At 35.4% G+C, this 27,743-nt stretch overlaps 1 protein-coding gene across 6 annotated transcripts in view; it reads left to right on the top strand.

Annotated features, from left to right (window-relative positions):
- Nucleotides 1-27,743, top strand: part of ATP11A (ATPase phospholipid transporting 11A) — a 111,068-nt gene that overhangs the window by 76,876 nt on the left and 6,449 nt on the right. Inside the window, exons 12-30 of one of the 6 annotated variants that reach the window (XM_050332962.1) lie at nt 505-702; nt 1,166-1,339; nt 2,644-2,807; nt 3,069-3,140; nt 3,967-4,040; nt 4,288-4,391; nt 6,069-6,250; nt 6,737-6,988; nt 9,438-9,612; nt 10,855-10,957; nt 11,216-11,361; nt 12,302-12,361; nt 13,571-13,698; nt 15,412-15,547; nt 16,106-16,129; nt 20,909-20,974; nt 21,282-21,385; nt 23,199-23,364; nt 24,836-24,924. In XM_050332962.1, coding sequence (XP_050188919.1) covers nt 505-702; nt 1,166-1,339; nt 2,644-2,807; nt 3,069-3,140; nt 3,967-4,040; nt 4,288-4,391; nt 6,069-6,250; nt 6,737-6,988; nt 9,438-9,612; nt 10,855-10,957; nt 11,216-11,361; nt 12,302-12,361; nt 13,571-13,698; nt 15,412-15,547; nt 16,106-16,129; nt 20,909-20,974; nt 21,282-21,385; nt 23,199-23,364; nt 24,836-24,913 — 2,406 coding nt within the window. In that variant the 3' untranslated portion in view covers nt 24,914-24,924. Of the gene's footprint in view, nt 1-504; nt 703-1,165; nt 1,340-2,643; nt 2,808-3,068; nt 3,141-3,966; nt 4,041-4,287; nt 4,392-6,068; nt 6,251-6,736; nt 6,989-9,437; nt 9,613-10,854; nt 10,958-11,215; nt 11,362-12,301; nt 12,362-13,570; nt 13,699-15,411; nt 15,548-16,105; nt 16,130-20,908; nt 20,975-21,281; nt 21,386-23,198; nt 23,365-24,835; nt 24,925-27,538; nt 27,655-27,743 lie in introns of all 6 variants that reach the window. The other 5 variants (XM_050332959.1, XM_050332964.1, XM_050332963.1 and 2 more) reach the window with 5 other exon arrangements.

The following is a 27,743-nucleotide window of genomic DNA, read 5'->3' as shown; positions in this document are numbered from 1 at the left end:
TATAGCTCCACCACTGAAACAACTGAGCCAGGGTGTCTGCACATGTTCTGCTTGTGCTGAGAGAGGGAAAGGAACCCCTTTATTTATTAATGAAATCTGCCTGAAAGTTACGTAATTTGGTAACCCTTGGAAGAGTTGCTGTAGTTCTACAATATTTTTCTGGTAATCTGTGAATGTACATGTTATTTTTCCCTTGTTCTCAAATACATCTTCACCACTCTCATTAGTTGCTCTAGAACTTTGCCACAATGCTATGTAAGTGTACTCTACACCTGTATGTCTAAAGAAAAATGCAAATTTAAAGTCAAAAAGTTTAATTTCATGCCAAATTAGTTGTGATGTTATAAACCATGAAGATCTACATCCTATGCTGAACTGTGAGCTGTGAAAGGCACTGCATACTGTTTTAAAGTTATTTGAAAAAAATAATATGTAACATGTAGTAATTTTTCAGGTTTTGATGGTACATGAAAAGTCAATATTTTCATCTTGTTTCCTTGGCAGTTTCTTCGAGCTTTTACAGACTTCCTTGCATTTATGGTTCTTTTCAACTACATTATCCCTGTATCCATGTATGTCACTGTGGAAATGCAGAAATTTCTTGGTTCTTACTTCCTTACATGGGATGAGGAAATGTTTGATGAAGACACAGGTCTAGGACCACTAGTGAATACTTCTGACCTCAACGAAGAATTGGGACAGGTAAATTTCATTGAATGAGAATTTTCTTTTCAACTGTCTCTACTGTAGTTTATTTTAAAGTTGTTACTTAAAGGTGGGGTTTTTTTAGGTGTTTTAATATTGAGGCAAAGTGAGTGTTTCCAGAGTGGTAATGTTGTCCATATGTACAACTTTGTGTCCAGAATCCTCATTTAATCTAACATAATTGTAACATGGAATTCTGATACTACCCTAAAGACTGTTCTTTAGTGTAGTAACTGATGCAAATCCAGGCATGTGTGTTAAATACTAATCCCTTGAAATTAAATTTGTATGCATTTTGTTTCTATTTCTGTGAAGATAACTGCTGAAAGAAATGGTTGTGTTCTTTTTCTGAAAGGTCTTTAAAGGAAGGTATAACCCAGTAACAAACTCAGTTTTGTTAAGAGATTATGGAAGATCTCTATTTATATTCCTACTGGTTTTAATTTGTGCTCATTTGCAGATTGAGTATGTCTTCACAGATAAAACAGGAACGTTAACTGAGAATAACATGGAATTCATAGAATGTTGTATTGAAGGGCACGTTTATGTACCACATGTTATCTGCAATGGCCAAATTCTCCACGATTGTACAGGCATTGATATGATTGATTCATCTCCAGGAGGAAGTGGAAAGGTATGATAACTCTTTCTATGCTCTTGTTTTTTTACAATGAAACAGGAAAATTGAACTGTACTCATGAAGGGAATATTAGAAATACAACATCCATTAATTTCACTAATCAAAGTAGATAACTTCATGGACATTTTTCCTTTTCTAGTTTAGAGTGAGGTATAAAGGCTTAATAAGAAGTTTCTCAACTTACTGCAGATGTAAGACTGAATTAAACCCCCAAAATAGAGAACTTCCTCTGGTTAATAAAAGAAATGTAATAACGGGTTTCTGTTTAACATTAGCTACAGAGGGGAAAGCAAGGCAGGAAACTCCTCCAAGGGGAAGAGTGCTCAATGCAACACTTACTTAGTCATCACTGAATGAAGATGTGACCAAAGAATGGTTTATGATCAAATTAAATTACTTTAAAATGTGATTTAATGTAGCCACATCTGAAGTGTGCTGCATGTAGCATGTATACACTGTGGCTCTTTTGCCGTGTAAATAAAAGTTAGTTGAAAGTTAAGGAGTCTTCATATGTCAGCAGATGAGCAGTGTGTAAATGGGCAGGATAATCATAGCCAAAGGAAAATATATTTTTATATATATCAGTACAATATGATATAATACTTTGTCCATACCCTTCACCCATAGCGCTCAGAATGTGGTCTGAAGTATGCTGTGTTTTTATCTTGGAATTATAGTGACAGCTTGTATTTAACAGTACACAAGGATAGGTTTCAGATACGAAAATAAGGTTATAACACAGTCCGGTATCCATGAAATAGAAATACCTTTCTGATGCCAGAAGCTGTCATTACCAAATAATCTGAAATGTTTTAGAAAGCATTTGGCTCCAGGTGCCAAAATGTGTGTGCTCCAGTAATTTATGTAGCTCTTAAGAGCTGCTTAAGAGACTGAAATCTGTACTCTCTGTTAAGACTTAGGCACCGGGTGCTGCATCCTTCTATGTGGACTCAGGACTCTTAAATTGTACCTTGACCAGTGTTTAATTAATAATAAGTTGTTAAAATTTAAGCAAAGGTAAAAGAAAAGCACTTTAAGCCACACTGTGGTGCTCAGAGGAGGCAGAAGTTGCACACTGTCTTCTTTTGGGCACCAGAAGCTTGACTTGCAGGGCAACACTGGTGGTACAAGAAGCTATGAAGCAGTTGTGTGGTTACCATGGGGAAAAAGGTAACCTGTGACACTGCCTTTGTCTGATAAGGAACAGCAGTAATCAGTTCACCTTCCAAGAGAAAAGTTTTTAAAGCAATACTTAAAAATGATAACACATAATGATAACCATTCTTTTTATTTTTTAGGAGAGAGAGGAACTATTTTTCCGAGCTCTTTGTCTTTGCCACACTGTTCAAGTAAAAGATGATGACAGCGTGGATGGATTGAAGAAAAACCAGCTGTCAAGAAGACCTTGTATATATATATCATCATCACCTGATGAAGTTGCTTTAGTTGAAGGAATACAGAGGTATGTGGGTAATTAGGTATTACATTTTTTTAATCTATAGATCTGATCACTGAAGTTCAAAATTGTTTTGAGCACAAAAGTTGTAATAACAAGCACCAAGTAATCTAGAGTTGATAATTTTCTTAACATGCAGTCATAATTATTCATATTCTAAAATCAACTAAACACAGAATATAAGCCTGGTCTTAAAACCTTATGACTTTAACTGGGTAATTATATATTTGTTGTATTCATTCTCTTGATGTGTGTTTCATTTTACAGACTTGGGTACACCTATCTAAGGCTGAAGGACAATTTTATGGAGATATTAAATCGGGAAAATAACATAGAAAAGTAAGTGGTTAAAAGTAAAATGAAATTGATGAAGAGTTCTTATTGATGTGTTTAATAAATCATTATTTTCTTATACATTAATTTTTAATCAGGAAAGAAACCTTACCTTTTAGTAGAAAAATAAAATATTGGTAATTTTAATAAACCCTGGAGTTCTATATTTTCGCTTAGTCTAGTAGTTTGACATTATATACAGTACAAAATATTGATATGACAACAAAGATGTGGTGTGGGGTTTATGACCTAATCTCATAGTTCCTGATAGTTTTAGAAGCTATGGGTATTTTTTCTTTTTTATATCATAAATAATATTTTCTTAATAGAAAATGGTGTTTACCCAATTTGTTGTTCACAATCTGTAGAATTTATAGGAGGGTAATATCTGTAAAATAATTTTTTGTAGCTAGTTCAAAGAAATTTAAAACAGGTACTTTTTTTTGTTTCTTTCCTTTGACATGTAGAATAAATTTTGCAGATCATAATATGAGTAAATTTTCAATAACATTTAAGTAGTACAGCTGTTCCATGGGATGTACATACTTTTGAAAATGTTACCTTATGCTTCTATAGACGTCTGCCGATTAGGTCTGTTTTATATCTTGGTCTTCCTGCATGGATACTCTGCTAACTACGCAGGGAGTCTTGGGGGCCTTCTCTATTTATTATTTGTAACCTACTGTTTCATTCTGTCCTAGTTTCATATTCCACAGTACTGAAAATAATTTTCCATGTTAGAAGTCATGTTTTAATGCTTGAAGTCATAATAATCAGTTTAGGGACCAGGAAAAACAGAGTTGTTTAAAAACTAATTCTATTTCTGTTTCAGGTTTGAATTATTGGAGGTTTTGAGTTTTGATTCTGTGAGACGGCGAATGAGTGTAATTGTTAAATCTTCAACAGGTAGGACTGTCACATTCTGTTTCTTTTTAAATTTTTTGTTTCACTTGAATTTGTTTCAGGTTTATCAAAGAGTTAGGCATTAATCACAGTCTGTGTGCCTTTCATTATAAAATAGGGGACCAGGTACTAGCATGGGTACAAATGTTATTAGAAAGTTGAAAGAAAACATTTTGAAAACTAATTAACTTGGGTGTTTATTGAAGAAAGAATATTTGGTCATTTGAATTCCATATGCTGTCTCTTTTAGGTGATATATTTCTGTTCTCTAAGGGAGCAGATTCCTCCATATTTCCTAGGGTTAAAGAAGGCAAAATTGAACAAGTACGATCCCGAGTAGAACGCAATGCAGTGGTAAGATTGGATTTTATTGATATGTTCACATGATATCAGTATGAAAAAGAAATCAAGTGTTTTAACCTCCTGGTTTGTCTGCTAACAGATTTGTCTTCCCAGGCACCAAGGTTATTCTATGTCAAAGTTCATTCATGCTGTGTGGATAGCAGTCTGTGTTACTCCCTTATTTGCATCTGTCCCCCATCTTACCTACCACATGGTACTTGTGGTGCAATAAGAATGCATTAGATATGCACAATTCTGTGTTAAACCAGAGGTCATCAATTAGCTTTTTAGTATGGCACTTTCACAGTTGTGGTTGTTTGAATTAATTTTTGAATAAAAGGAAAGTGAAAAACTCTAAATCTCATTGCTAGTTTCAGTCCCCAGCTTTAGCAACTGTGATTTGCTGTCTTTGATTGCTTTACAAGCTCTGGGGAAACAGTGCAGTGATCATTCCTATCTTACATTTTTGCGTGCTAAAAATTTGCCATGAACTGGCTGATCACCTTTAAAACAAATTGAGAACTTAGTTTTATCTAAAAGGTAGTTGTGAAATACTAAATTTTGTGCGTCCAAAAATATGCAGAACTCATTGCAATGCAATGACTGCTGGTCTCAAGAATAGTGTAACATTTGCTGACATCCAGTACTCAAACTAAAAAAAAAGTATTGTTACAGGTATGTGAGAAAAAAACCTACAGTGTCTCCTGCTTTTATTTTGAAGGGAAACTTCAAAACTCTCCAAATGCTTTGCTAAGCTTTAGTATATGAAACAGCTGAATGATAATTACAAGTGAAGGAGGTTAATGAAATTGAAAGAAGTGTGTACTTATCGTATCCATCCAATGTCTGACAAGAAAGAAAGTCAGACCAACAGCTGTTTTGTCATCATGGATAATTGGAAGTAGGCCTCTGAACGAAAATACACCTACCACCTGCCTTTATCAATAATAAGAAGCAGGGAGCTATTTTAATAACTCTCCATCTTGATTTGGTAATAAGTAACTTTAGAAAAACTTTCTGGATTAAAGTTTAAGAAGATAGAGTGCAAATTAAATGCTATTGTGAGAGGCAATGTATATTTGAAGTGTCAGAACTTCTTTTCTGTGCAGCTTTTCCCCACCTTACACAGTCTATATACTCCCTTTCTTATTCATCACACAGTCCAGAAGTCTAATGCAGTCTGAAACACCTACAGCTAAATTCTAGTTTTCACTTGACTGAAATGGTACAGCTGGATTTTCACTTTCAACCCTGTCTGTGATATTTTGTCCCTGTTCATGCCTCTGCTGCAACACAGCATGAAAATCAGACTCTGCAGAGCTACTATTTATATTATTGCTATTTATTCTGACTCATCCTGCCTAATTATAAACATAGAGAAGGAAATCTTTATCTTGACTCTCCCTTCCCTGGTAATCTAATACATCCAGTTGTGTCACTGAGCTGTTTCTTTTCTGGAAGATTGAGGTTTGTCTCTCAGGTTTGTAACTGCTTCCAGGGCAGCAGAGAATCAAGCTGAACCATGTTCTGTAGCAGTCTGTACTATATTCACTTCACTATAAATGTGAGTAGTGGGATGTTCTGTGTTAGTAGTAAAATGATTTTCATTTTTCAAATATTCCAACATAAACAACAAGAAATCTAAGAAGAACTCAATAAGATGCATTTTCTTTTGATTACGTTCTTTAGGAGGGACTGCGAACATTGTGCGTTGCATATAAAAAGCTCACAGCAGAAGAATATAGCAAAGTACAGAAGCTGCTTCAGAATGCAAAGTTGGCCCTCCAGGATCGGGACAAGAAATTGGCAGAAGTGTATGAGAAGATAGAAAGAGATTTAATTTTACTTGGTGCTACAGCTGTTGAAGATCGGTTAGTAGGTCTCGTAGTTTCTTATGTTTAGTGATGTTATCAAAGTAATTCAAGAGTCATTTTTGCATTAGAGATTTATTTGAAAAACCCTTTATTTGAATCAAATCCACACCCTGAGCTTACTGACGTTACACATGGTAACTTTATAATTTGGTAAGCTAGTAACAGTAGTTAGGTGTACAAAAATCAGTGTATTCGAACCATTTGCAAGCAGTTCGTGTAATACTTCACTGATCAAATTTTAGGGAAAAAGTTTGGAAGAACTACAATATGGGCATTGAGGAAATAAAGGAAGAATCATTAGATCTCTAAAAGATTTGAAAACATGTACTAATCCCCTAGACATTTTTGGAGTCACACTTCGGGGAAAATTCTTTTATCTGATAACTTCTATTGAAATTTTTTATTTGGACTCTTTCAGTAAGAACCTCTGAATTTCTCATTTCCAATCAATCCATTAATATGTGTTGTCAATTGACTTTACAGACTACAGGAAAAAGCTGCTGACACTATTGAAGCACTCCAGAAAGCAGGAATTAAAGTTTGGGTTCTAACAGGGGACAAAATGGAGACTGCTGCAGCTACTTGCTATGCTTGCAAACTCTTCCGGAGAAATACCCAAATACTTGAGCTAACCACAAAGAAAATTGAGGAACAGAGTTTACACGATGTGCTTTTTGACCTAAGCAAAACTGTCCTAAGACACAATGGCAGCTTAACCAGGGATACTTTCTCAGGGTAAGGAAAAAGTTGGATTTTCAAGCCAGGAATGTGCTGCTATACATTTCATAAACAATTAAATGATGACTAATTACCATAAGAACAGCAACATAATATGTTTCAATTTCTGTTGCTAAAGTGTGAATTATTGTATGGCAATTAAGTATGTTTGTTCTACATAAATTTAAATTTTCAGTCATGGTTCTTTATCTTACTTGTGTTACTGCTTTAATTATTTAAAGAAAATCACAACTGATACTGAAATTACTTATTTTTCTACTGCAAAACTGTTTATTCTTGGGGAAAAAAAAAGAGGTTATAAAGCAAAATACTGTTTCTAATTTCTAAAAAGGAAGTAGATATGATACATTCAATTAATCAGAGTTAGAATATGATATAATTTTCTTGATAAGACTAAGGCCACAGAGAGCAGCAATATGTGGCTCTTTCTAGGGAAGATTATGCTACGTTTACAGAACAGATGAGAACCAAATCTTCTGGTCTACATAAAAATGCTTCAGGTGACCCAAATTGTAAAGAAATCATTGACTTCTGTGTATTTTGAATATTTGTAGAAGGATAGGTATCATGTATATAGAAGTGAAACATAACATGGAATAAGATAGAAAATAGTATTTAAAAGAAAAAAAAATAGGTATACTGTAATTAAGTCTCATACAGGTAGTAAATTAGGCTGCTTATTTGAAGGTTTATAGCTGGTCCACATTGCTTGCTTTCCCTGCTCCCCCCACCCCACCCCGGTAAAAACAAGAATTGAATTCTAAAGCATTTTTATCATCTTGAGACGTAAAGAAGTTACGGGGCTTCCAAACATAATGGTGCATATTTTATTTGCTTCTCTTTTTAATATGGAATCAGCTAGCAAATACATTGTAATATGCATTTGTAATCAACTTGTAGTAAAGGAGCAACAAGCTAGCAAGCATTTGTGATATTTTAGCAGAGAGTTTCTAGAACTCTTAGCCTTACAGCGTAAATCTCTGGGCCAGAGCATTTTTCTTAACTCTCCTTACTCTTCAAACCCCATTGGTCTAATCAAGAACATTTGTACATTCAACTACACAAATATTTCTAGGTCATCTGTACCACATTTAGCTTAAGTTCCATAGGCATTACAAGGTATGATTAAACATGTTTGTTTAACTTTTTGTGCAATGCCGGTTTTCTAAATGTTAAAACTCTTTAGAATTTTTTTGTGTTTGGCCCTGGAGTTGGAGAATCTGCTAAGACAGTAATAGTAGGATCCTGTCTGTATACTCAAATTCAGGCTGAAAATATTTCATGATAATATGCCAAACATTCAGTACACTACCTGAACTTGGTAACTTTTTAGTTGGTATCATTGTACACTAATGGCGTTGCTTTATTTGTGCCAGTGGTAGCAAAGTGCTGAACATATCTGTGAACTGTTATTAAAATGTAGCTTATGGTACCTGATATTATTTGCCAAAAGTAGCTTGTGTTCTACTAGTGAAGATGGAGACACCTAAAATACATTGCTGTTAATAAATGTGGTGTTTTCCTCACAAACACTGATCCTGATGAAACCACGTTTGTTGAAATCCCATGCACAGTCATATAACCTTGGAGCACTGAGAGCAAAAATAAACCTCAGTGTATGTTTATACAATGTTCACTGTTGAGCTGAAGCCTGAGGCTGCTGTGTAATGCAGGCAAAGGCAAGGGTGCTCTGAAATAACTTGTACAGATGCTGCAGAAAATGCCTCTTGTAATATGGACCATCCCCCTGCATTGTTCAGCATTTGTTATTGTGATAAACTGCTTCATGCAAGCATGGTTGGCTTCTAGCAGGTATACTGGTAATAGATTTTTATATATATAATAGTATATTGTGATATTATAGGTAACATATATAATTATTATATTTTAAGATTAAAATTATGTTATACCTGTATCAGACTTAGCCACCACAGAATGCAAAGTATTTATACTATAAATGTAGAAAGTGGTCTTATCTATCCAGGCCAACAGGTTCCTTCAAAGCATGGTTTACTTCTTTCCTCATCACAGTAGATTTAGGAGTATAAAAGGTCCTTCCCTCTAACTTTTTTTCTCCGTGTTATGGAATGTCTGCAAAATTAACTTTATTCCTGCAACTTGGTTTACCTCACTGCAGTTCTTGGAGCCCTTTCAAACCAAACTGAAAGGTCATTAATTATACACTCATACTCACTGGTGAAGTCAATGAGGCATCAGATTTCTGTATTTGAACTGGTAAAGCACTGAATATTTTCAACGTAATCTAGAATTTTAAAATGTCGTAAATATCGGTCTTGAAAATTTCCTTTAGAGGTATATTAATTTTGCTGTATTGAATACTTATTATTTTTTCATTAATTCATTTTCACATAAGAGCTGTTGCCAGATTTTAAACGTGTCTGAGAATTCTACAGTGACTCTTAGTTTATATTTTATCCCTGAACAGACTTTCAACTGATATGCAAGATTATGGTTTAATTATTGATGGAGCAGCATTATCATTAATAATGAAACCAAGACAAGATGGGAGCTCTGGTAACTACAGAGAGCTCTTTCTTGAAATTTGCAGGAATTGCAGTGCAGTGTTATGCTGTCGAATGGCACCTCTGCAAAAAGCACAGGTTTGTGTTTAATTTCATAATTGCTTGTTAGCTGTGCACATATATAATTATCAAAGGTTAATACTCTGTATTGCTTATGATGATAACTTAAGATGTTACCATTCATTTTTGTATCTTCTAAAATGGAGAAGGCAAAAAAAAGGAAAGGGGAGAATTTCTACTGGCAAGCAATTTAGATAATGATATGCTAAAATGGCACCCAGCTGTGCACCTGAATTTGATTTATGTACATATTGTGCAAATTTTATGGTTGGTACATGCTGATAAATGAACATATTTAATAAATGAACTAACTACTCTCTTTTTAACCTAACAAGCTTTGAATATTCTACTATCTGTTGACACTACAAGAACCTGCATTATTTATTACTGTAGAGTGATATTTTTTCTCTATTTTTCATGTAAGGGGAAAGCCACTAAAGAAAAATCTAGACAAAAAAAATGTGTGCATTATAATTTTTAAGTACTTCCTGACTGTTACATTTGTTGTTTGTATCAAGTAAAAACATATCCTTCCATTACTGAAACATCTCAAGATAGCTGAAGAACTTTTGAAGGAAACAAACATTGGAATATGCACTCCTTTTTTTTTTTCAAATAGTCATGCCTTTATCTCAGTGCTCAGGTACAGCTTGTGTAGCCCTAAATCACATTAACAAATGTATTTAGCCAGCACATGAGCTGCCTGGAAGTTTGTAGAAGTTTTTAGTTGCCACTGACTCAGTACCAAATTTACAGAGGTGACAATTTGTAATGAAGAGATCTGACATAAAATTTTTGGACAGTTTTTATGTCAATAGTGTTTAGATATATAGAGAGTCCTATTATATTTTCTTAAATAAGTAAGAAAAAAGTTCACAGTTAAAGAAGCAGAATTTTTCAGTCTTCTATTTCACGATTTCTTTGAAATTGAACACTCTGTCTCTGGAACCCTCTTAATTTATTAATGCACTTACATAACATTAAGCAGTCTCAACAACATCTTTTATTCTGCTCTTCCTTCCTCCTGTTCCATCTCTCTCAAAGTAGTTTGGAAGTATTTGAAAAATGTTTGGAACAAATACTTTGTAATATGAAGAACTGTGATCTTTATGCATAGTAGTTGCATTGGGTAATGTTGGTTTTATGTCCCTTCAGGGGATTTCTTATATAACCCTCTTGGTAATTTTTATTTAATTGTACACTCATGTAAAATAAGCAAACCATTACAGAGAAGAGTTTTTAACACTATTTTTTTTCCAGATTGTGAAATTGATTAAGTTATCAAAGGAGCATCCTATCACATTAGCAATTGGTGATGGAGCAAACGATGTCAGTATGATTCTAGAAGCACATGTTGGTATAGGTAAGCACACATTTTAGAATATTAATCCTAGTGAAATGACAAAAAATATTTATTTCTTAAAAACAGGCAGTCTCATTCAGGTTATACATTTTATAGATAATTTCCAATGCATTTATCCCACAAATTGTATGAGATACAGTGGTGATCTCCCATGAGATCAATGTCATAGCATTATTATATAATTTTTCAAATAATCATATCTTTTTAATAGTCCTTTAGTTATCAAAGAGCTTCATCTTTTTTTTTTTTTTTTTTAAGGAATCATTGGCAAAGAAGGTCGTCAAGCAGCAAGAAACAGTGACTATGCAATACCTAAATTTAAACATTTGAAAAAGATGTTGCTAGTTCATGGGCATTTTTATTATGTTAGGATATCTGAACTTGTGCAATACTTCTTTTATAAGGTAGGAGAATGCTTATTCTAATTACATAAATCTCAAAAACTTCCATGGTAATACCTAACTATATACAGTTTTCCCAACCAATGGTACAAAACAGCAACAATTCCATATAGAGATTTTGTTGAGTGCCACATGCAATGCTGAAATGGGATTATTGTTTCTATCCTGAAGATGAAGTGAAATAGCTTGTACATAGCTATGTTCTGTAATCTATGTTATATTTAAACCCAAAATTTGCCTTATTTTTTTGTTTCCTACAAATTTCATCTCAGACTGTTCTTATTTCCAGTACCTTGTGGATTGTCTCTAAATCACATTGGAAATAGTATTTGAGAACTTAGAAACTAATGTAAATTGAGTTATGCTAAATTCATTAGGCTAGTGTAGGTGTAGAAAGGTTATAAGGAGCATCTCCCTCTTTAGACAGTTTTGTTATTTCTAAATGTTGGGATCCAATCGAAATTCTTTCAGTAAGCAATGGAAGATGATAGAAAGGAAGTGTCAGAGGATAATCCAAAGTTTTAGTGTTTGACTGTATGTCTGACTAGGAGAGAATGACGTTTGTGGTCACAACTAGAAACACCTTTAAATTGCTTTGCTGTAAACCATGCCTGTGCTTGCTTATTGTGGTTTGTGTCCTCCTGTGGTTTGTCCCTTATTTGCCTTGCCTTAACTGAACTGTGCTCCTGGATCACAAATTCCATTGCCCTTGAGTTTTGAAACTGTAGCCTTATAAGTTTGCTTTCAAAACATTTCAGTGTTTTTCTTAGCGGTGGTACTGCAAGATGTGACTGTTGATGTTTAATATATGCAGCTTTTTCTACTGCTCTGCAATGTTCACTTTTACTAGTGTTATAAAACTAAGATATACATAGCTATAGCATTGTACAGCATATAAATTAGTGCTTGCATTTCAGTTGATGACTGTCACTTTTTCTTTCAGAATGTCTGCTTCATTTTTCCTCAGTTTTTATATCAGTTCTTCTGTGGGTTTTCACAACAGGTTAGTTTTTCTTTTTCCATCAGTGCCATGTTGTCTCTTGCTTTTTAAAAAAATGGATCCTCCTGAGAAAAGTTATCCTGTATCCTCCTGTATTAGTTTACCCATTTTAAAAAGAAGAGCATCACTTTTGGTTCAAATGGTTTTCAGTGGCAATTGCAGTTAAGTTACAGAAATCAGTTTTATGAATTCTCATAAAAGCAATGTTATGTTCAAAGTCAAGGAATATAGGAACACAAAATTTAGGCATGGCAATGCAAAGTGAAATGTCTATGGAAATGTAGAGTCAGTTGGGTTTAAGCTTATTGGACATGGACAGAGGAAATCCTGAAAGGTAATTGAACTAGTTGTTCATTTTTAGAATCCAGAATGAAAATGGAAGAATAAACTCATTTTTCTGGTGTATATGAGTATAAATTACAAATTTCAGACAAATAGCAGCATTCAATTAGTAGAAAAGAAAAAATAAAACCAGAAAAAATAGAGGAAAAGTGAACTGCTCCTGACCAGAAAAGTGCCATCACTCAGGATAAGATCAAGTATCCTCCTTCCTAAATTTTTGTTTATTTTCTCTTCTCCTTGCTCTCATCAAATTTGTGCAGAAAATATCTACCTCTTGTTTTTTCTGAGTGAGTGACCAAAAAACAAATAAACGAATGACCCGATTTAGACCAAAAAGGTTTACATTTTCAGAATTAAATTGGGCAAGAGTAGGATTTAATTGGGAGAAAATAGTACTGTCGCTTTTTGTAAAAAAAAAAGCTCCAGGAGTAGTAAAAATGACAGAACTATTTTTTGTCTGTTTTAGTTTTAATTTCAAATGACCACTGAAAACTTTGTAGGTTTTTATCAAACATCATTAGGATTTAGATATGAAAGCATATGCTGATGAAAATTTAGATTGATTTTATTCTTTTAAGTGTTAAATATCATTTTGAATCAAAAAGGGGGTTTTGACAGCAATTTTTCCAGCATAAATGTTTGCCAGATAGGTTTTGGGAAATAAACAACTCATTTTATGAGGTGATATGGTAGGTTTGAGGTCTAGTTATAGTGACATATGTGAAAAAGTAGTTCAGTGAGAAGAATCAAAGACACATTGTGATGTTTCTTTGTATAGCTCATTGCAGTCACCCACAGCAGAGGATTTAATATTAAATGAAGATTTAATTTTAAATTAAAATACCTGATTTCCTTATTTTCCATCTACAGACTTTATACGATACTGCGTATCTAACACTGTACAATATCAGCTTCACTTCCCTTCCTATCCTCTTCTATGGTCTAATGGAACAACATGTCAGCGCAGACACACTCAAGAGAGAGCCTTCCCTGTACAGGTAAAATTAATACACTGTGCCCCAAAGTCTGACTGCTCAGTTGTGGGATCTATCTCTGTTACAACTGAAGTCCTCAGGATTCTGTATCACAAAGCTACATGCATAGTCTACAAAGTACAGTAGTATAGTTTTACATGTATATTTAGAAACCACACCACTCATTTGCTCTTTAAGTGAGTGAGAGCAAAATAGAAATTGTTGTAGAAATGGAATTATGACTTATTTTAGCACTCTTTATTTCCTCAAACCATGGGGAACAGAAGTACTTTTTAAAAAGAAAACATACTGGTCTTTTCCTATACACATGTTTTCTTCTGAAAGAAAAGAGAACTGAGTGGTAAAGTGTTGTATCAGAGGATGTATTTTGTGTGGTGTCCAACATTGTACTCTGCTTATTGTTGATTCACTTCTGGGGATTGGAATTGTGATTGTTTAGGTTCTTAGCCACTTAAAATACACTTCTTGCCAATTAACTGCATTTGACCATCTAAATTAGGGACATTGCCCAGTTTTGAACCTTGTAGCTGCAAACACAGTACATGTCAGGGAGAGTTAACAGTAGGTAATCAAAGGAAAAACATTTTTTTTAAAGAATATTAGATGCCCAAAGTTTAATCAGTACACTGATATGAAATTGAAGAGGAATACGAGAGATTATGGTTGAAACTCAACCTCTATATTTTTATTTTTCCTTTTATATTTAAAGTGAGTTTAGTTTAGAAATGGTAAATCAGAAGACTTTTTTTGGTTTTTGAAAGCTAACAGAGGTTATTTGTCAGAAATTTTGGGGTTTTGATACTTAACAGAACCTATTGCTAAGTTTGTTTTGGGCAATAGTACAGTTGTTCCGGGCCAGATAGCCTATTGTTTGCCGTATATGGCTTTGCAATCTGTATTGTTAATCTGCAGGGAGAAGTTACTTCGTATGGTCATCAGACAGTCTTTAAAGTTCATATGGTGAAAGTATTGGTTGGTAGCAAATGTTTCTGTAATTCAGGGTCTTCATTTAACTGTATTCTGATATACTCTGATGTGTTTTATGCTGTATGCCAAGTTGATACATACGCATTCTGTGGACAAGAGCTAAAGCTGTAACATTTAAATTTTTTTATTGTAAGAAAATACATGCTAATGAAGAGCTATGCTGTTGACCAATTCCTGTATTTTTTATGGGAAAATGTTCAAGAAGTACTATTTGACCTGAAGCTTCAAGTCAACTGCAAACTGCTTTTTTTGCATGTTCCACATAAAATTAATGTTTTGTTTTGTTGCAATAGTCTGTATATAAGTACCCTGTGGGAAATAAAGCAAAGTCTCCAGAGACCTCTAGTGTTGTCATTTCATATCTACAGTGGATCATCACATGTACAGCAAATACTGGAATAGGGATACCTTCTGTAAAAAGATTGAAAAGTAAATAGGTGCAGCACAGAGGAGTGTACCATACAGTTGAAATAAGCAGAATTACAGGCAGTAAATTACAGGCAGAATTACAGTTCAATAAAATTGAAACAGTTCAGTAAAAAAAGAAATGAAAATAAATGAAGAGGACCTTTTCAGGAAGAATTTACTGGTGAAGTGGTAGACAGTTGTCGTGTGGTTTTGCATGCAGTATCTCAATTGTTTTTATTTCAAAAACCAGTATGAATGACATTATTTGTCTGGGATTTTCAAACCTGCTGATAATGAATACATGTATCTTATTTTACACAGAGATGTTGCTAAGAATGCTTTGCTGCGCTGGCGTGCATTTATTTATTGGACATTCCTAGGAGTGTTTGATGCTGCGGTATTTTTCTTTGGTGCCTATTTATTGTTTGACAACACAGCTGTGACCAGCAATGGACAGGTTAGTGTTGGATTTGATCAGTCAACCAGTGGTAATTTTTTTTAACGTCGAGTGTGAAATGAATATAGTTTTAATTGTTTTAATTGTTTTCTTCAACTGTTCTATGAGTTATAGTCAGATAGATGGGTTATCTGTTTGGCAGAGTCTGAACTATGCAGTGGGACACACTGTGTATCAGTAAGCAGAGACATAGGACTAGATACAACTTAGGAGAAATATGTATCATAAATTCCAAGTATTCCATCTGAATTTACATAGTGACTTTTCCGTTTCATGCTTACCATAAATCTGATGAATATCTGCTTAACATATCAAAAGATTTCTGGTAGAGTAGTTATGAATGATCATAAAAGATCTTAAATATAACAAGCTTTTCAATAGTTTAATTATTTTTTACATATGGCAGCTTAAAATAATGTATCTCTGCTTGCTTTGCAGTCACATGAATGCAAATCTTAAGAACTTTTGCATTTTATTTATTTTATCCATTGATATTTTGGTCTATTTTATTTGTGTGCTTTTTTTCTTTTTGCTACTTGCTTCTCTTCCTATCCTCAGCTAATGACAACCAGCACTCACATGGTAAGACTATTGTGGATTTGTCATGATATCCATTTCATCTTTCACTGTTCTGTAATTAAACTGGTAAAGAGCAATAAAATATCACTTAAACCTATAGTTAGAATTGTTCTTTATAGCTACTTTAGAAGCACTTAAAATAGAAGGAACTTTATATAAAATATATTGATGTATATGAGGTGTGATAAAGAGCCATGAACTTTAAAAAGGCTTTTTGCTTCCTTGCATTTTGTTATTTTGTTGTGTGCTTTTCTGTAAGCTGTGTTTTGTTGCTATCTCTGCTATGGAAATTTTTGTTACAGTTGATGCTATAATGTGCTTGAATGGCTTTAGAAAAGACCCTCAAAGTGAGAGAGAAAATAAACTGTACACAGTTTTGTTGCTTACAGTCAACATAAATATTTGCTACAAATGCAATATTCAGATATTATTAAAAACCATCTTTGGGACATCTGTTAGGGAAATGAACTTGTGCTGTGTGAGAGAATGCTTGTTAAAAGGAGCTTTTCTAAGGACAGAATGCATTTCCATTAGACAGAACTGTACACTGCACTACATCTTTTCTTGGTACCACTGTGCTTTCTTTTAGATGTTCAAAATTCTGCATTAGCTTATATCTTTGGTCCTGAAAATTAGAGTTATCATACCTGTACAAATTTTGTAAACAGTTTATATTACAAATATTCCAAACTGTGTTCCTTTTTGAAATTTTAGTCATCTTCTGCGCACATTCAGTGAAATTCTAAGGCTCTGAAGACAGACTAATGCCTAATTTTCAAATTTTGAATGTTTATATCTACAAGTAGATATCCATTTTAATATTTGATGATAAAATATGTTGCTTTAGGAGGCATTCTGAGTCCTTAGTGTCTCGACTGTTAGAAAATTCATTGTTAACTCAGCATGCATACCTGTGTTTATTATAAGACTTAGAGATATTGAACTGCAATTCAAGATTTACAGGCTTGAAAATGTTAAGTGTTCAGAAATAGTGGTATTTATGTGAGTTCATACATACATGAATGGTAGTAGGTGTTGATAGTTATTTCTCAGTATTTAAATTATGCTTACATCCGGAAAAAGTCAGTGAAGGATTTGAAGATTTGAAAGGTTTGCTGCTACAACAACGTTATTATGGAACAGGTAGAAAACAGGAAAGAAGATAAAAAAGCTGATGGTAATACTAATGCTATAAGTGTTATAAAATTATTCAAGTTAGGTTCCAAATTGTTAAAATATGTGCTGGAGATTCATCTCCTATTAATTGTAATTAATTTGTGATGTTTCTTTGTGTGTATGGCGCTCCACTCTGGATATGACCTGATGGCTGGTGCTGAGGAAAGGAAGGCACCATAGAAGTCATTGCAGATTGCCAAATGTCATCTTAGTTTAACCATATAATAAAATGCATTTCCTGTGTGTTTTTTTAAATTTTATTTTAACATTTGATATGGAGCACATTAAGTAGAATTGTTAAACTGGGTTGAAAGAGACTTAAGTTAAAAGGAGTAACAGAATGGCAAATACAATACAACAGAAAGGAAGGTAGGTGAGTAGAAAGCTGAATTAGAACATGGAAGAGCAGCAAATACAGTCACAGGAGGAGGAGGGGAAGTCTTGGATAGGCTGGGAGCAGGACATAAAAAAAACTTGTTAATAAACTAGTGGTAAGAAACAGACTTGAAGGCATGAGTACTATCTTGAGATACTCAATGCTGAAAAGGCATTGTGAGTTTCTGAAACTCACACCTTCCCATACTTTCCCTTTACCTTTCTCTGTGCCAAATCAGCAGCTTTATGGAGTCTTGTGTCTCTGTGCTATGACCTCATTTTCTGAGCCAGTAAGATGGGTAGTTAAAGGGTTTAGTTGCAGCCCAATGCTGTCTGTCTAGCCTAATGAACACAGAGAAAGGTTGTTTCATCTCTTTTATTTCATCTAACAGCTTATATTGAAAATGTGTTCAAAATGCAGAAACTTAGACTGACAGTAGACTCTCTGAGAGATGCCAGATATGACATGAGTGTGTTGTAAAATTTAACTGAAAGAAGAAAGTTGATAAATTGCATAATTGGAAGCTCCTGATCCAGATTCCTGGCCAGTTATAACTGCACGGGTTTTTTAGGGTGCAGGAAGTATTACAGTGATGGCATGAGCCTATAAAATTACTATATTACATATCTAAGTAAAAGGTCAAAATGCTGAAAGTTTTCTGAATTTCATTGTGTGTCTATACACTTGGTCACACATCGAATAATTTTAAAACAGTGAAATGGTTACTGAGAAAACTAATTTTTCAGCCAGTCATTTCTTTATTTTTAAATTTATTTTCCATTCCCAGTTGATGAAATTCTCAGCCTAGTTTCCTACAGATTTCTCTCTTGTGGCTGGCTGTGGTCTCCATTCAGAATTTGTCACACAGCAGCACATTTGTGTGATCACATGCCTGTGATGTAATACTGGGCTAGCTCATACAGAAAAATTTAGATGGGATGTGATCCAGTTCAGATCCCTGCTTTGTGCAGGGCTAATTAAGATGAAGTTGCTGAATGCTTTGCCTAGTCTTTTTCAAGTTTTGGATATCCCTGAGGATGGAAATTCTGTAGCCTTCCTGGGCAACCTGTTCTAGTGTTTTCCTACCTTCATGGTGGAGGAAGTTTCTCACAATATCCAAGCAGAATATTTCTTGTTGCTGAAGAGATGTCTGTTCCAGTTCTTCATCTCTGTAGTTCTTCTTCAAATATTTGTGGGCAACTGCTAGGTTGTTCCTTAACCTTCTTTCCACCAGACTAAGTCCTTCAGCCTCTCTTTGCAGAAGAACCATAGGCTGCCAACTGCATTGGTTACCTGCCATTTGATGCTTTCTATTTTTTCTTACAATACTCCTGAACCGAGGGGCCCAAAACTGAGTACGGTGTTCCAGGTTCAAGCTCACTGTAGCTGAGTAGATGAGAATAATAACCTTTCTTCAGTGGCCTTGTTCCTCTCAGTGCAGCTCCATTTGCAGTTTTCCTTATGTGTAGAGTGAGCACAATATAGGCTTGTATTCAGCCTGGAGTCCTTGTGACCCCACTGCAACTTCCTTTTCTGCAGGGCCATTACTCAGCCAGTCAGTTCCAATATATGGCACTACTTATCCATAAATGTAAATCTCTGTACTTTTCCTTATTTAATTTCATAAGATATCTGTTGGCATGATTCTCAAATCAGCAGAGGTAGGTCCCTCTGGATTGAAACTGTCATTCGTTATGTCAGCTGCTCTCTATTTTTGTATCACCTGGTAGTTTGCTCATGATGTTCTCTGTGTCACTGTCCAGGCCACTGACAGGAATGATCCGCAATATCTGCCCCAGTAGCTGTTTCTAGTGTGGTTCACTGATTACTAGCAGCCAATCAAACATCAAGGACTCTTGAGTCAGTGGTTCAGCCAATTTTCAACTCTAGTAGTAGTCCATGTACCCCACCCCTGCTTCCTTATTGTCCAAGTGTCAAATGCCTTGCTAAATTCATTGCATCATCAAGATACATTGCATTCACTGCTTTCCCTCCGTAACAACTCCTTAACTTGCTGCTCCCACACTGTTGGCTGCTCCTTTCCTTCCCAATCTTTGCTGTTAAATGCAAGAAGCAGGTTTTGGTTGTGAAGACTGCTATCCAGAGTATTGCATATTTCAGCATTTTCTGTGACACCTTCTACTAGGTTGGCTTACCACTCCACTTTCATTTTCCCTTTGAAACAAGGATATCTCTAAATATAATTTTTGTCACTCTCAACACCCCTCACTAATCCTAGTTAGAGCTGACCTTTGTCTGTGAATTTTTTTCCCTCTATACCCAGGTAATGCTTTTATGCTACCTGTTTGCTTCCTGCCCGTATTGTCATCTCTTGTATGCTCCCATTTTGCCTTTTTGTTCATTGAGAAAGATCCTACTTGGCCTACTGGGTCTTCTGCTGAAATTCCATGTCTTCCTGCAGAAGGGAGTTCATGAGATATCAACAGTTCTCTGTCAAAATAATTCAGGTCTCTTGGACACTCTTCTCTTTCATGGGTGCAATACTCTGAATCAAACAAAGTGTCTTCTAAAATACAGTGTCCTAACTGTTGCTTACTTTCCCAACATTTCTCTGAATCCTGAACCTGGTCATCCAATAGCTATTGCAGTCTAAGCAACCCTCTGTGACCGGTTCTTCCCTCCATCAGCGTTATTGGTCATTGCTGCCCACCTGAAAAGCTGAAGTGTTTTTATTTTGTTATGCAGGTGGGGAGAAAATCAAACACAATTTAGAAGTGTTTTATCTTTAAATGTATGTAGACATTTATGTGCTTAGATGGTATCGCATTCTTTTTGTATACTGTTACTCATCTGCTTAATATGCTGCTCAACCTCCAAGAAATTATTGGATGCCAAGGACAGCAGAGAAGGGAAATCAGAGAAAAGATGACGTCCAAGAAGATTGATGAAATTACTGCAGTTCATTTGTCAATCTCAGTGATTTGTTAACTGTGCTACACTTGATCTTTATTAAGAAACGTACCTGTGAACTTCAGGTTGAGAGGATTGGTTGTGATCTTTTTCTGTCTGTATGAAATCTGAGGTGTGTACACACAAGAGCAAGAAACCAAAACACTTTGCACTGTGTAGATCATGTAGGGAATTCAGTGTTTTTGCTTAGGTGTCGGTTCATGATACAAAGCACTACATAGCTTTAAGATGTTTATTCTGGACAATTCACAAAGTAGGGGACAATATTGCCTATAACTGCTTTGGACCATTTTTTATAGATGTTTGGAAATTGGACCTTTGGAACAGTGGTGTTTACTGTGCTTGTATTCACGGTTACATTGAAGGTAAGGGGTACTGTGTTTTATCCATTGAAACATTATTAGAGCTTGTTTTCTAATTGCTGCTTAGTTATACCTGTTTCTCTCTATGACCATGCCTTGTTGTATTAGTTTAAATATAGATTTTTCTATCTGTGCCTTCTTAACTGTGCTCAAAACTGAAAAATATTTTTGGCTAATTCTGTGTTGAATTCATCCCTATTTTCAAAGAGTACAATTCTGTTTTATCTCGTACTGAGTGTTTGTTGCTTTTAGAGAGTAATAACACCATATGATCTCTTTTTTTCTTTTTTTTCTTTTTTTTTTTTTTAAGCTTGCACTAGATACACACTATTGGACATGGATAAATCACTTCGTGATCTGGGGATCACTGGTATTCTACATTATCTTTTCTCTGCTCTGGGGAGGAATTATTTGGTATGAACCCTAATCAAAGTTGCATTGCAAAAATTGTTTCAGAAACATGAAGTTGTATTTCACCTTTTTTCTCCCAAACAGAGTTAAATTTAGCCTTTATCCATTGGGGAACTCCATTTTAATCACATCATTAATGCTAATTGGAGAGTTCTCAGCTCTTCATTCACTGAATATCTGCTAAAATCTTCTTAAAGGAGAATGCAAGAAGAACATCAGACCTCAGACTACCACTGGGTCTATCTCTGTAGTATCAGCCAAGAGCAGCCCAAGGGTTGGTTCAAGGAGCCAAGGCTGCCTCTCTGAGACAAAATGTCACAGAGCAGGTCATGTCTGTGCAGCTGGTGGTCAGCCAGTCTTGGAAGGAACTAGCTGTAGAGTCAGGGAGTGAAGCTCACATGGAAGTGATGTGGGTGGCCAGGAGTCCTGTGTTTGAGCTCATTATTTGCCGCCTACTTAGCAAAGTAGATTTACTGTAGGTGTCTGAGCACCTACTTATTCCTGTTGGAAAGAAACTGTTTAGAAATTAGTACAACTCTTGTACATAGCTGATTTAAAGTGTTGGGGGTTTTTTTCCTGTTAAAAATCCTATGTTCTTCAAACTGAAATTTTTGGGAAGGAAATCAAGTTGAAACAAGTTCAATTCCTTACTGTGCCTGATTGCTGTCAGGAACTTGAAATTGCATTTTGCAGCTGTAGAGCAAAATGTTACTGTGTAGAGCTGTAGAGCCCAGTTACAAGGCTATCTTTTATAACTTGTCTGGTGCTGTTCTACTTTGTACACATAAATATAACATTTCGAGGGACTAGAGAGAAGGGAGAGGCCAACTCTTGCATGGTGATTAAGATGCCATTTAATTTAGAGAAAGGATTTGTATTTCAGTGTGTCTTTTGCAAATGAGCATCTTTTGCAACTGCCTGTCATCTCAGTGGATATTCAGCAACCTCTTTTTTTTTCCTTGTAAGATCTCAGTTTCTTCAGCAGCAAGAGGAAAGCAGTTTGCAGAAGCGACATTTTCCCTGCTAGGTTTTCCAACTAGCCTTGCTGTGTAGTAGAGGGTACTATTTACATGCAACAATGTATTTTAGCTGGATTACCTTTTTAGAAAGCAAAGACTATCAGATTTTGGAAACTATCAGAAAACTGCCCCAGTGGTAGGGCTTTACTGTTACTGCAAACTGTCCCTTGATTTTTGCTCCCAGTAATCATGGCCTCTGATTCCCAGTAGTGGTGTAGTGGTGGCATTTTAATAACCATCCAACTGCTGTGGGATACAGGGAGGCATGGAAAAGAAGATATTGAAAGTGTGGTTAGATAACAATGTAGTGACGAGGTTAGGGATCATAACATGAAACCATCAGAGATGCTTAGGGGAGCCTGAGAGGCATGAAAATAGGTACAGTTAATGAACCTTACTCTAAAGATACATACAGACAAGTGTACCGTAGGAAAGAGGGAAGTGGTGGGTGGGATGCTGAGAAGAAAGGTGGAAAATACCTGGAGCACAATAAGAGTACATGGAAGGGCATAAACAGAATAAGAATGTAACTTAGTTTATCTTTGCAAGGGAGAGACAATACGGCAGGGGAGGAGGGCATGGTATTTCCTGCAGCCTGGAAGACAAGAGGAAGGTAGTTATTTCCAGTCGGTGCATGTTTAGCTCTCCTGTTGAGAAAACTGAGATGGATAAAATCCCACAAACTGGGAAGTTGAACCTGAAGTGTTTTAACACCGTCATAATTTTTATATTTAACATTGTCAGTCTTTCTTTTGTGTATTGAAGTGTAATGTTTATTTATTCTTTTTTCCTACCAGGCCTTTTCTCAATTATCAGAGGATGTATTATGTGTTCATGCAAATGCTGTCTAGTGGTCCTGCCTGGCTGGGTATAATTCTACTCATAACTGTCAGCCTTCTTCCAGATGTTTTGAAGAAGGTCTTATGCAGAGAGTTGTGGCCTACAGCAACAGAAAGAATCCAGGTAAAATATATTTTTCTTTGTGAAGTTATTTTTTTTTGTATCACAAGTCTCTAGTAATTAGTCCTCTTTCAAGGTCAGAGGCAAGATAAGAACAGGGGTTCCCCATCTCTGGTGTCTCAGTAGTGTGATGAAAGACACTGCCTGTTATTTACATGGTGGTATTAACCTGAATCCTGGGGCAACCCTGGTGTCTCCTTATGAAAAACCACAGGAAATTTGCTGATGAGGATGGTGGGAGAGAGGTGCATGGCTCAACATGATATCTGATTAGAGGAGATTAGGGCAAGGGGATTGGGATCACTGTGAGGGTAGATAAAAGGCACTTACATCTGATAATATATGATTGATTGGCATCTGATTGATACCTTTTACAAAAACACATGCATTAAAACTTATTAATATCGTATTAACAATCTGTTCCTCTTTTATATTTCAACTTACATTTTGCCTGTTCTGATCCATTGTTTCTACATAAATGTACCTTGCTGTGCCAGTGGGAAGAGGATTTTAAAGTCTATTGTCTCCTTTCACCTGATAAGCCAAAAGAGAGGAACCACTGTGTAAATACAGGCCTGCTCTGATAGGCTGGAGGGGAAGTCAGGTTCTGTCAGAAGCATGGTGCTATGCTGGGGACATTAAATCAGCCTCAGTAGAAAATGTTACCTCTATTTTAACACCAGTAAGCTTTTATATCTACATACATTAGAATGTAAAGGACACTAGAGGTGTTGAACCTTAATGTTACTGCCCTTGCCCTTTTCAGTCCATCGGCTGCCATTGGTAGGTTAAAATAATGAGTTACTGGCAACTGTAGGGATTAGATAGCATTTTGATGTTTATTTGAGAAGGTACTTTGCATTAAGAGGAGATGAATAAAGGAGCTTTACTGCCAAGAAAAATAAAATTTCCCTTTGGTAAAGGTAAAACCCCTTGCCCTTGTTTTCTGTTCCTAGAATGTACAGGTGTAATAATGCTTCACTTCAGGAGGGCAGGAATGAATAAAGAATAGCAGAAAAGCATTCTCAGGCACATCAGTATTTAGTGGTTTTTCATTTTGAGATCTTTGATACATCATCCTTGCCATATGTGCTACTTCTGGAAGAAGTTAATCTCAATATAGGCTCTGCATGCTTAATTTAAAAGTCTAAAGAGAGAGAATGAGCATGGGTTAAGGCAAAGAAACAGGCTAGTGAATAAAAGCCCCTAACAAAGGTATTGCAGCATTTCTTAGAGACACTGTGCATTAGTGCTGGAAAATGAATCAATTGTAAAGCAGACTTTGGGCTCAACACTTGCAGTATTCACTTTTTAATATTTAGTAGAAAATCTGTGACTTTTAACCAGTGCCTTGTGTTTCTTCTTCCCTCTCTTTGTTTCTTCCTGTCTTCCAATCCGCTTTGTCTAAATAACTGCTACCTTGCTTTAAACATAAATGATGTGCACGGTTGCTTCCTACATCTGGGGAAATCAGACTAAACATCAGTGCCTTTCTGTTGAGCAGTCCACCATCTTTATGCTTTCTCAGACTTCAAGCAGTCTAAGTTTCTAATGGAACAAAAGGTGACTTTTTTCTGCCTTTCTGCATGCCTGGCCATTTCATTCAAAGGACAGTAAAATGTTTATCATCAGAAGTTATTTACTTTACTCATTGTCTCCATTTGTGACTCATCTCAGCTATATTTTGAAGACTACTTTTTGGTACAGTTTTTTCCTTCTTCTGTTTATCTCAGATATTGTATGAATTGTTGTCACAGTCCATCAGTGTCATTATCATTTTTTGTCACTATTGTTACTGCATTTTACAGAACCTTTCTGCCTCAAGAATCCAGAATTCTTGTGTTACCATTTTAATCACTGGTCTGTCTGTAGGTGAATGCATGTTGTGTTTCCATTGTACCTGAATAAATGGAATAGTTACCACACAAAGAAGTGATAATTCTGATTAGGCTGATATTACTACCATCATACAGAAAATGGGGTACTGGAAACCATTTAAGCAATCTTTGGGATATATTAATGTATCTTCTCCACTGTGATAAAGGAAAATACAACTTATTACTAAAAAAGTTTTTTCCTAGCATGCATTTTGAAACTGAGGTTTTTTTACGTTCACTTCTGTAAAATTCTGTGCTCTTTCTACAAAGAAAACAGCTCAAGACCCAGAAGTATGTGACATTATTTAATATAACATCAAAGTAGAAGAAATGCAAATAAATCTTCTTGTTTACCCTACAGTCTTCAAGAAAACTTGGCTAAGATAAAAAACTTATTTCCTATTTTTCCCCCTTCAAAAATATATAGTCAATAAAATGTACTGTAATTACGTAAGTCACAGAGAAAATACACACAGTTTTTTCACTATTGAAAATTCTGGCTAAAATTGGCTTTTAAGTGCCTTAAGATTGGTTTGAACTGAGCTTATAAACAATTGTTTTTAAATTTACTGCATTCCTATAAGTTATATTTCTTCCTTTGTGGAAAAAAAGGTGTTGAAAAGATTAACATACTAGCAACCACCTTCCAGACTTGTAAATTAGTTGTCCCCAGGCGATAAGAATGCTTAAAGCCTTTGAAGGGATTCTTATGCTTCTAAATTTTTCATTTATTTGCAAGTCATTCTGGTGTATGGTGAGCGATTGTTTACCGTCATTGACATTCAGATGTTTTTACATACTCCAGATATGGTTCTGAGGTTTTTTTGTTTGTTTGTTTTTTGAGAGAGAGCTTTTCAGTGATATATGGATATATACATTTACACCTACAGACATATATGTATGTGTATAAACATACATACATGTACATACAAGTGTATGTATATATATGTGCATGTATATTGATATTGGTATACTATATATATATACACACACACATATATGAACTGTTGTCTTTCCTGGGCTAAAACATTAATTTTGCAAAAGCTTTGGAGGAATCTGTTGCTTTTTGGTTATTTCAGTCAAATTCTGCTTATTTCTCATATATGTAGTCTCTGCAACTCTCTGGCTCAATGAAACAAGCTGAATTTTGGGCTTTAACTGGTAATTGTGCATCTGTGAGGCTTCTTTCAACCTTTACTTTTGAAAAATAGTAGGGTATTTTTTTTAATATATCCAGTCTATATTGATTATATTTTCCTTTTCATTTTTCTTCTTTCATTAATAGCAGGAGCTCAATTTCTCTCTTAGGGAAAATATGAATTCACTTTAAATTATCTTATTTCCATTTTTATAATTGTCACTTCGATTGACAGTGTTTCAGCAATCGCAAGTATTTTGTAGCTGAAATACCAGGTGTTTAGTTCCTGAGCCATAAATGTCTTCTGTGCTTCCATCCCCTTTTAAGAAATACTTTTTTTCTCTTTGTTTTTGACTGATGATTTTTTACTTCGCTTTCACTCAGTCACAAGCTTGGCCCATCAGCCACCTTATGAGATCTCTACCTCTTGCTGCGCTTGGGGAAACCCGAAGTGGTACTTTTGCCTGGGGAAGCCTTTCTGGAGACTCATCATTCTTCTGTTCTTCAATGGGCTTAGCTGCTATTGAACAGCTGCACAGGGTGCTTAGAAAACTGGTCACCAGAAAACTGCTGCCTTTGTGAGGCTCCTCTGTGGAAAACAAGGCAATGGATCTCGCTGTTGCAGTATTTGAATCCTGTGCAAGAAGTTTCCTTGGCAACTCCCCAGCCCTCTCTTCCCTCAGTGTAATGACTAAACTGTAAGTCCTTCATTAGCACCAGCCCCATCACTTTGGTGTGTGGCACTCCCTTCAGCAAGCCAGTTGTTCTGGGGAGTAATGAAGCAGGATGTCCACTCCTTAATTTGGAATTGATTTGGCCTCACTGTGTCATGGGGACCTCACCTGTTTAGTACAAGTTATTGTCAGAAGGGCAGGACACACAGCCCACAGTACTTAGTCAGTTTAGTGCTTTAGAGAGTAATTAAGTATTTTTAACAGAGTTTGAAATGGAATTAAAAACATCCTCAGGGTGGCTCAAAGGATTAACCTCAGGATCCAGAAGTACAAACCTTGTTTTACACTGGATAACCTTTCCTTTTTTAATCTATCAGAAAATCCATCATTTTTACAGTTTGCTATAACAGTTACTTAGAAATGGTACAATTCATTCACATTTCCCTCTTGTATTCAGCAAGTCTCACTGTTTTTCCTCATCCTTGCAGAGGAGTGTGAGACATAAAACAGCCCTAAATGCACTGACGAACAACGATGGGCCACTTCTTGAAGGAAATATTTCAGCTTCCGAGCCATAATTAGATCAAAGCTAGGTAACAGTACTGTACGTGTTGCCAATTTGGATTAATTTCTATTGGTGAATTGTGCTATTTACAAATCAACTATTTCCTCCAGAGTTTTTGATGTACTTGA

This window comes from Myiozetetes cayanensis, unplaced genomic scaffold (genome assembly GCF_022539395.1).
Source record: "Myiozetetes cayanensis isolate MyiCay16 unplaced genomic scaffold, myiCay2020 scf5-8, whole genome shotgun sequence".
NCBI classification, from domain to species: domain Eukaryota; kingdom Metazoa; phylum Chordata; class Aves; order Passeriformes; family Tyrannidae; genus Myiozetetes; species Myiozetetes cayanensis.
The sequence above is the reverse complement of the archived record's forward strand: the minus strand, read 5'-3'. Positions and strand labels throughout refer to the sequence as shown.